The sequence below is a fragment of the Kryptolebias marmoratus genome, linkage group LG1 (assembly GCF_001649575.2).
Source record: "Kryptolebias marmoratus isolate JLee-2015 linkage group LG1, ASM164957v2, whole genome shotgun sequence".
Lineage (NCBI taxonomy): Eukaryota > Metazoa > Chordata > Actinopteri > Cyprinodontiformes > Rivulidae > Kryptolebias > Kryptolebias marmoratus.
The window spans coordinates 34,272,638-34,282,492 of NC_051430.1; the positions used below are offsets into that span (position 1 = coordinate 34,272,638).

Consider the following 9,855-nt stretch of genomic DNA (forward strand, 5'->3'; position numbering starts at 1 on the left):
AGGAACTTTTATTTCATCTATTTTTTTCTCTTTATTTGTCTTGATTTAAATAATTTTTAGATTCTGAAATTTGTGTTTCATTTCCTTCAGTTTGTTGTTATAAACTGGTTCCGTTTAGAGCTGCAGCAGAGATCTGAGCGAACTGTGTACACGTCACAAGCCCCGCCCCCTTGCTTGCTGCGGCTGCTCCAGCCAATGATGTCTGTTTTAGAATACGCGTCATTAGCGACAGCCCTCCCTCCGCAGCTCCTCCCTCAAGGCGGAGCCACCGATGAGCCCTCCGCTTACCGGTTTTTGTTTTCTGATCAGGAGCGTGATTGACACCGCTAAGACCCGCCTCCTGGCTCTGATTGGTTGTTTTGTGAATATGTTATTTTCAAGGTTTGAGCAAAACGGCTCCAACTGCGATGGTTAATATATATTCCTTAAAGAAATGCTAGGTCTTTATTTATATATTTTTTTACAGATACTTACAGATTATTCTGTTCAGTGTTTTTTTCTTGTACCTGATGAAAAAGTTAAAAAGAAAAAACAACAACATTTTAGAAAATAACTAATTGTTTATGCCGACATCATCCCTTCCTGGCCTTGAACAGGTTCAAGTTCACACATTTATTCATACAGCAGAAAAAACTCCGGAGGTCTTCATGATGCTGCTGCTATGGTGATGGCCTCGGACTCGCCGTTGCTCTGTGCTGCGCATGAAACGTGAAGCGAGCCATCCCTGAAACGATCAGAGAGAGAGTTTTATACCGACGGTCAACCACGGCTGGTCGAGACACCGATCCCGGACAGGAAAAAATACCTTTTCATGGTCACCACGGCATCGATGCTGTGGTTCTCCTCTCTGGGCTGCAGGTCTCTGAGGATGATCTGTCCAAGGAACACAGAAACACACACCATGACGCATCCCGGCATTCTGATGTTAACAGGAAGTGACGTCACGTGTCTTCTTCCTGAGTTATTTGGGGTTATTTTGTATTCCACGCTACACAAACCCACAAAGATGAGACTAGACCGCAGAAACGGTAACGAATCACTTCAGAAACAATAAATATTGGGTTAAAGTTGCCATTATTATACGCCTGCAGTAGGCTGCTAACTCTTGTAGCTTGTTGCAACTGTCTACTTCAAAACGGCGTGCTCCATGTAACCGGAGGGGAAAAACAGTTTGCCTCTGCTGTCTTATTAAAGAGAATTCAAACCGTGGGACCAATATGACGGAAAATTTGACTTTTTAACACCACGGTATGCCTTGAAACTGCCTTGTGTCAGTATTTGGACTCCTGTCGTACCTTGGATAGCTTCTCTGGCTGCTCCTCGACAAACCTCTGGTAAATCTCCAAACAAAGGGAGGACAGTTTCCCCTCCCCGGATAAGATGTGATGCCTGCGGGCAGGAAGGGGAGTGCCTGAAGGCAGGAGGACCATGAACGCCTCGGCTCCAGATTCATCCACCTCCTGAAACACACAATAAAGACATATATATATATATAGATATATAACTAGATTTAGACCTTCAGCTCAGGCTCCAGCTGTGTACTTCCTGTCTTCAAATGAGAAGAATACCTTTAACAGTATATCAGCCGCAGAGACATCCACTTCAACGGACTCGTCCTCTGAGCCGAGGCGATCTCTGCCGACCAGTAACCCGGCTTCGATGGCCGCCCCCACCGCGATGAGCTCGTCTGGAGGAACCGAGTTCAGGAGCTCCACGTCAGGAAACATGTCCTGGATCAGGTGCTGGAGGCGAGGGATCCTGGCCGAGCCGCCGCAGAGAACCACCTACGATGCAAACAGACACGTTCTACGATTAAACCTGCATCATCGTCCCACTCGGAGCCGTTTCCTGCCTTCTTTTGTTGTCTTTCTGGAAATCCTGATGGGTGTGTGCTCATCAATCTGTTAAAGTTCACTTTAAGGAAAATGCCCCGCGAAATCAGGCATTTTAGCCGCAACAATCACAAAAAATGATTCCATCTAAATCAGTGGTTCTTAAAGTGTGGGGCGCTCCCCCTAGTGGGGGCGCAGCGCCATTGCAGGGGGAGCACGGGATGGATGAATGAAAAAAATAAAAATAAAAAAGTTTTTAACCCCGTTTTGCACAGAGGCTTTTTATTAACTGTATGGATGACTGCAAAGTTGAATATTGTTACAAATAATAAAAAAAAAGAAATATGTTTGAAATAACACTGACAGCAAATAATACTCTTCTACTGTAAAGAAATAAAATAAAAGTTTTTCACTGTAAAGATGGTTTGTTTTGTTGCAACCTGAAGTGTGAAATGAACTTCAGTTTGAAAACAAAATATGTGTTTATGTCCTTTGGGAACGCACCTTGTTAATGTCACCTGCAGACAAGCCGGCCTCCTCGAGCAGCGACCTGATTGGTTGGACGCTTTTGTTGAAGAGTGAGGAGCAGAGCAGCTCAAAACGAGCTCTGTGGAGAACAAAACAAAAAAAAATTCATGCTTCTTTACTCGTGAAAAAGACTAAAAACCTCAGAGACGAGTCCTGCTGCTAATTCTGCGAGCTGTAAACTTTTATATTTCTTTATTTTCACTTGTCCAACGGATCAGAGTCGAGGTTCAGCTTACCTGTGACCCTACTTCCTACTTTATAATCCTTTCAGAATAAACTACAATGGCAGAGACGGACCCCGCCCTGCGCCTCACCTGGAGACGGTGCATTCGAAGTCAACGCCGTCATGCAGAGAGTCCACGAAGCAGTTGGCCGAGCCCAGGGAGGACAGCGAGTGCTTCACCATGTCGGCGCTGTTCATCAGCTTCAGCAGCGCCCGGGGGTTACCGCTCACGTCGTGTTTAAAGGTCCTGCAGCACAACAAACACACAAAAAAAATTAGGTTTTCCTGCGTTTGAGATGTGATCACCTCCGGCAAACAGAATGGAGCGGCTGCAGAAAGTTGCAGCTTATCGGGGGGGGGGGGTCAAACCTTTGGGACGTACGTGTTCTCAGAGCTCAGTGGCCAGCATAATCCTCAAACGGAAAAAGTTTGGCACAAACCAGGACTTCCAGGACCCGTTCTGCTGGACGCTGAGTGACCAAGGGAGAAGAGTCTAATGCCCCTTTTACACCGGCTCTAAAGGTTCCGGCTCCACTCTACTCGGCTCGCTTTGTGCATGTTTCCACCGGCATTTTTTCGAGGCCGGTCCTGCTTCTTTGGTCCCTGCTTCAGAGTAGGGCCAGCCAGGTCGGCCCTGCTTCGTGGGCAGCGCCAGCTTAGCTCCTGTTCACTCATTGGTCGTGGGTGTGGCCAGATGCAAGCATAAAGAGGGATGGTAGGAATAGAAACAACAGCGTTAGCTTACCCTGCAGCGTTTCTGCCGTCTGTCCCCCAGCTGAAGGCCTGTAAAGCCTGAAATCTCAGGCGGATAACAGCTGTCCTACTCTGTGCAACAATCGCAGCATCCAGAGCATTTCTTCCACTGCGCCTCTCTTCCTGAAGTCTCAGGAGAATCCCCATAAGTTTAAAAAACAGCAACAACACAGGGCCAACGCTGTCCATAGCGCTTCCGTTGTTTACACAACTGGCGCCAAGTTTCGGCCCCGCCCCCCACAACACGAGGAGGCGTTCCTCTGCTGCTGACCAAACTGGCCGGTGTGAACGTGATGCCTTCTTTATCGAGCCGAGCTGAACTGGACTTCTGAATTAGAGCCGGTGGAAAAGGGGCATCAGAATCAGAAGGACAACCAGATCCGAGGCCCTCCACTGATCCAGAGTGCTTCGATGGAAGCCCATCCTCAGGAGGGAGAACATTTGAAAGCTGCTTGAAGCTCTCAGACTGTGAGGAACATGTATCACCTGCCTAACACCATCCCCGCAGTGAAGCACGGCGGTGACAGCATCATGCTGTGGCTCTTCAAGGACAACTTGTTCTCCAGAGCCCAGGACGACAGACTTGGCTGAAGGTATTCCAGCATGACAACGATCCAAAACCCACACGAAGAAGGTCCCAGAGTGGACCAGACTCACCGACAGACCCGATCCTTCAGTCCAGATTGTTGCTTTAAACCCAAAAAGAAACTTCAGCCTCAGGTTGAACTGAAGGAACTGGGATATTTCACTATTATATTCTTAAGAAATTGACAAAATTGTACAAGATTCCAAACAGACGATTCCAACATAAAACAAATAATAAACTTTGTACCGTTTGAACTCTGAGGCGAGGTGCTGGACCAGGGCCTGGGTGAAGCTCTCTCCTCCGATGCCGTGATCCGTGGAGGTGCAGACGACTCGGATCAGGCCGCCGTTAATCTGCAGCGCCGTCACGCTCAGAGACGTCCCGCCGAGCTTATAGACCAGAACGTGGCTGCGAAACACAGGAAACCATGACGTGCAAACACCTGGACAGGTTCACGGTTCGGGTCCTTTTTAACCGGAAGGATGCCTGAAAGTACGGCAAGTCCAGTTCATCGTTCCGAACTGTGAGCCAGGTGTCGTGTGATTGGTCAGAAGAAACATGAATTTAACCCTCTGGGGTCTGGGGTGAAACTGGATTTTAAATTTCCTTCATATTTCACCCTAAAAGTGGTTTAACCGCCATGTTTGGAGTCATTTTTTTAACTTTTGACCTGCTGTATTAACACAACAGACCTAAAATCACACAAAAAACACAAAAGTGTGGAAAATTCTTATATTTTTTACTGTAAAAACCACAAAAACATACTTAATGAAATGTTTTTAAAACTTAGAATGCAAATATAATCAGTAATAGTCATAAACATTTGAACAAATTAAGCAAACAACAAAGTTATAAACACTTTCTCCATTAAAATGTTGACAATTTCTTCAGCGTTTTTTAGACCAAACATTCAGGAGTTCTAATAAATTGCCATAAATCCTTTGGGCCGTGAATATAAACAGTTTCTGTCCAAAACAAGGCAGAGGGGCACATTACATTCTTAGTTTTGGTCATTTTCTGTGTCCTGTTCATGCAGGATCATTCAGGTAAATGTTATAAAATAGATCCTGATGCTCAAAATATGGATCTGAATCTGTCTCTTGTTATCATTTTGTCTGGAAGGACAGATAAAATGTGATTCTGTTTCCAGTAATCCTCTAAAATAAAATAATGGATCACCTGGTTCATCAACAAAGTCCTCCCTGTCTGTCCCAGTCTAAACTACACCCTAACTATAAAACCCATAACTCACTCCCGCGCTGCCAAACTTCCTTTAATTTTTGCACCTTTTTCTTCTTCTCTCTGTGGATTTTTAGTCGCTTGACAGAAAACTTTGGGCCTCTGTCAGATTGGAGAGGAGGGGGAGTGTTTTCATTCGGCTGGGTTGGGGGTGAGATCGGACGGAGGATGGGGGAGTTTTCTCCCCGAGAACTCCCTGGTTTTGGTGCTTCTCGCTTTAATGCGCTGAAAATATGACGACGTTTTTCAAAAACAAAATATGTCGTGAATAATTTATCATAACTCTGGTTGTCCTTGACGTATCGAGATCATTTAAAAACTGGTGTAAAGCTTGAAGTCTGGACTTTCCAGATAAATTAAAACTGAGTCTGTGAGAGGGGGCGGAGCTTTCCCGCTAGAGCGTTTCAAATCGGTCATGTGACTTGGGGACTCAGAAGAGTTAAAGCCACGGGTTCTACATGTTCTGATCCTCTTCTTTCTAAGAAACATTAGGATCCGTCCACGCTCTGGATTCTGGCCGGACGGAGGTGATGACAGATTCTGTACCTCTTCCCGGAGGAGCAGTCCTGCCCGACGTTATACGCCAGCAGAGCAGCCGCCGGCTCGTGGATCATCCTCAGCACGTGGAAGCCCGCCGTTTCTGCTGCCTCCCTGCAACAAAAACGTCTCAACGCTTAAAAAAAAAAAACCTGCAAAGAATTGGATAATAAAAAAACGTGCAGCCGTTCGTACCTCAAAGCGCGCTTCTGGGCGTGTGCGAACTCTAAGGGAACGGTGATGACCGTGTCGGCGACGTCAGAGCCGAGAGCTGACTGAGCGGTTTCTGGGAAAGCAGGGACGGGTCATTGTTGTCCGTTTCCACGGTAACCGTAACGTTTCACGCCGACTTACCTTTCATTTTGTTGAGGATCTGTTTCGCGACATCCTCTGGCGCGACGTGCTCCGTCTGCTCGCCGCACGTAATCTCATAAAAAGGTTTGTCTTCTCTGCTGATGACCTGCAATCAGACCAATCAGAGCTCAGCAGGAAAGACGTCTTATTTTGAAAGGTTAGGAGTGCAAAGCGACGAACTCACCGGACACTTTGTCTCTGCTCGGTGTGTTTGTGTCACCGGGTCGTCGAACCTGACAGAGACGGACACAAACTGAAAAACTGACAACAAATGACTTTTACACACAGAAAACTAGCCGGAGAAGCCGAAACTGACTGCTTCAAGCTAAAAGAAGCAGAACGCTACCTGAAGCTGAAGGTAGCAAAGGCTAACTGAAAGTGGCAAAAGCTAGCTAAAAGCTAAAAGTAGTAAAAGGCTAGTTAAAAGTAAAAAAAAGGATGTCTAAAATCAAAATCTACTAGCTATAAGCTAAAAGTAGCTAAAAGCAGCAAAAGACTAGCTAAACACTAAAAGTACTAAAGGCTAACCAAGAGCTAAAAGTAGGAAAGTGTGGGCTAAAACCAAAAAGTAGCAAAACAATGTCTAAAATAGAAAACAGCTAAAGGCTAGCTAAAAGTAGCTAAAGGCCAGTTAAAAGTAGCAAAACAATGTCTAAAATAGAAAACAGCTAAAGGCCAGTTAAAAGTAGCAAAATGATGGCTAAAATCAAAAACTACCAAAAGACTAGCTATAACCTAAAAGCAGGCTAACTGGGAGCTAAAGATAAGAAAAAGCTAGCTAAAAGTATGAAAGTATGGGCTAAAAGCCAAAAGTAGCAAAATAATGTCTAAAATAAAAAAACAAAAGGCTAGCTAAACACTAAAAGTACTAAAGGCTAGCTAAAAGCCAAAAGCAGCTAAAAGGTAGCTACAAGTGGCAAAAGACTAGATAACCATTAAAAGTAGCAAAAGGCTAACCAAGAGCTAAAAGTAGGAAAGTGCAGCTAAAAGCCAAAAGTAGCAAAACAATGTCTAAAATATAAAACGGCTAAAGGCCAGCTAAAAGTAGCTAAAGGATGTCTAAAATCAAAATCTACTAGCTATAAAATAAAAGTAGCTAAAAGCAGCAAAAGGTAGGATAAACCCTAGAAGTTGCAGAATAGTAGCTAAAAGTTAAAAGTAGACAAAAACAAATTAAGTTTGTTGAAACTAAAAGAGTTAAATTTTCTCAATGTAGTTTTAGGGTGAAAATATTTCTAACTGTTTTAAAAAGTATAAAAGTTCCAAAACCCAAAAGTCATAGAAACGTCTTCTGAATGAGTTCAATCCTAACTGTTGATATAAGAACGGCTAAAACAGCACAAAGGATGTAAAAAATACAGGAGAACAACAATGTGATCAGTATTAACACATCAGAGGTTCGGTTACCTCCTCCCGAGGATCTGCTTCACTTTAACCACCGTGTTGGCAGCATTACGGACCTGCCCCTGCTTCGCTGCTATCCCCACTATCTGCATGAGAGAAACAAAAACAACCAGGTACACAAACAGGAAGTGCAAGCGGTGCAGTCAAAAGGAGCGCAGCTTCTGTTCCCGAGGAAGCAAAAACTCACGTATCAGAGGAAAAATAAGGCAGCAAGTCCATTACCATGACAGCTAAAAGGCTCCCTGGTTGCTTCTGACGCCTTGGGGCTGTCATGGCCGACGCACCTTTTCGGTGTCACATGGAGTACCAGGACTACGCCTGCAGAACGGCAGACTGGGGTCCAACCATCAAGGGATCAGCCTTCATAGAAAATGTGAGAAAGTTCTCAACTGACACTGAACCAACTGCTGGATCTGGATCGAAGTTTTGCCCAGACCTAAGGCCCGCCCCCCACCCTGTTTCTGATTGGCTAGTAGGCCTGTCTACTTCCTGATGAAAGAGCTTCAGCACATGCTGGTTGAGAACTTGTGATTTTTAAATACTTTTACTTGTGAACACATATGTAAATAGAGAAGTAGTAGTGATGGGACATCTGAGGCCAGGGTTCGAGGAGAGTAAAAAGGGGGCGTGTCCGACGAAGCCCCGCTTCAGAGCTTGGGTCATATTGAGCAAAATCACGTGATCAACAACAAACGAGGCCTCGCGTTACATCTGCCACGTCATTGCTTCGCTTTGCGTATTGTTTTTCAAAATAAAAGCGCTATGAACCCTGTTGTAGTCGGTGGTTTGGTAGCAGTTTTCATCAGCAGCGGTTGAAAAAGAGAAAAACCTCTCATATCGGGGATATACGTATTTGTAATATCAAAAACCAGAACTCCCAGGAAGAGATGATTTTAAACAAAATCTGTTTTTCAGGAAGCTCAAAGTATTCAGAGTCTGCCCCAACAATCACTAAAGTCCAACATATCTTCACTGTCAAATAAGTCCATGACATAAAAGAAAACCCAACACAACCACAAACATATTACAAATGTTTGAAAAGATGAGTGACAAAGCTGTTACAGTTTCACCAGCAGATGTCACTAGTGAGCGATGAATGAAGCATCGAGTCATGAACCTTTTTGCAAAGCTTCATTGCTGAAAATATTCTCCTTCAATTCCACGAAGCTGAAGTTGGTTTCCGATTCGGAAAACGGCTAAAGGGCGATTCCAGCTAATTTTTCCCTCCCTTCAGCATCTTTAATCTCCTCGAGTTAAAAAACTACAACACCTAGACACGTCAAACCTGGAGCAGATTATTCTGCACTGATTGCAGAACATTTAAAACCAAGTGTGTGATCTGTGAAACCTTCATCTGATTCCTGAAACCTCAATAAAGGGCCACTTCAGCACTTTTTTTGCATCCGGACCACACTAGAACTGGTCCAGCTCCAGAACTACAACACCTCACTGGTATTTGATAAAAAGGTGAAATCTCTGCTAAAATCTTGTGTTTTGAATCAACATTCATAGAAACCAATTCATGTCATTTCAGTGAGTCATCATGGTTGTGCCCTGAGTCCAGATACATGTCATATACACATTCAAGCCACTTGTTTTAAATAAATGCTTCTATTTTAATTCAGTTTTGGTCTTCACTGGAACTGATGTGCAGGAAGAGAATGAGGGGTTGACCTCAGGATGTCTGGCTTTAAACAGATACCTGTTCAGAGTCTCTGTATCCCACCACAGCTGGAGTCACTCTGTCTCCGGCGTCGTTCGCCACCACATCAGCCCGGCCGTCCTGAACAGAACTTCCATTATTATGAACCGCCAACAAAAGGGAATGTTTCATAAACTTTATTTTTTTCAGTGGAAAAAAAACGTTATTGAATCACCCGCCTCATTACACACAGCGAGCTGCCATAACATTATGACCACCCAGCGATATAAACCGCTCCTTCCGGGTCTTTACGGACAGGAAGTTTCGCCATTATCGGGACTTTTCTTTTTTTTAATCGTCCGTTTAAAAAGTCTTCCTTAAGGTAAAACTAAGAAAACTCACCTTAAAAATCGCCACACAGGCGCATGTATGACCAAAGTGGATGCCGATGGCAGCCATGATGGGAAATGTGAGCTTCCTTCTTCTTCGCGGGTTTTAATTTGGCGGTTGACAAACAGCGAACCGGCGCGTTACCGCCACCTACTGGTCAGGAGTGGACCTGTATGGGGTTCCATTAGTGCCAAAATTCCCAACAAACATTGACATTCTCAAAAGGTGCTTTATTTGAGAACTTTGAGAGCTTCTAAACTGACATTCATGAGCATTTCTGGATCGTCCCTGGTCTGCAGCTCTCCTCACATGTTTTGCAGACACAAAGTGTTTGTCGATGCGTTTATGTTCCATGATTACACTGCAG

General features: G+C 44.5%; 1 protein-coding gene across 2 annotated transcripts; it reads right to left on the reverse strand.

Annotated features, from left to right (window-relative positions):
- Window positions 1–430: 430 nt before the first annotated feature.
- Window positions 431–9,624, reverse strand: hspa14 (heat shock protein 14). 2 transcript variants are annotated; one of them, XM_037979100.1, is made up of 15 exons: window positions 9,501–9,534; window positions 9,159–9,239; window positions 7,679–7,816; window positions 7,460–7,542; window positions 6,237–6,285; window positions 6,053–6,158; window positions 5,894–5,984; window positions 5,708–5,812; window positions 4,169–4,330; window positions 2,675–2,830; window positions 2,337–2,439; window positions 1,569–1,784; window positions 1,296–1,460; window positions 806–873; window positions 431–724 (listed from the first exon to the last, which is right to left on the reverse strand). In XM_037979100.1, the coding sequence occupies exons 3-15, from the start codon at window positions 7,727–7,729 to the stop codon at window positions 646–648; spliced, it is 1,434 nt and encodes a 477-aa protein (XP_037835028.1). In that variant the 5' UTR covers window positions 7,730–7,816; window positions 9,159–9,239; window positions 9,501–9,534; the 3' UTR covers window positions 431–645. The 2 variants fall into 2 exon arrangements, with proteins under 2 accessions (XP_037835028.1, XP_017293693.1); XM_017438204.3 differs by lacking the exon at window positions 7,679–7,816 and having other exon boundaries at window positions 9,501–9,624.
- Between the last annotated feature and the right edge of the window lie 231 nt (window positions 9,625–9,855).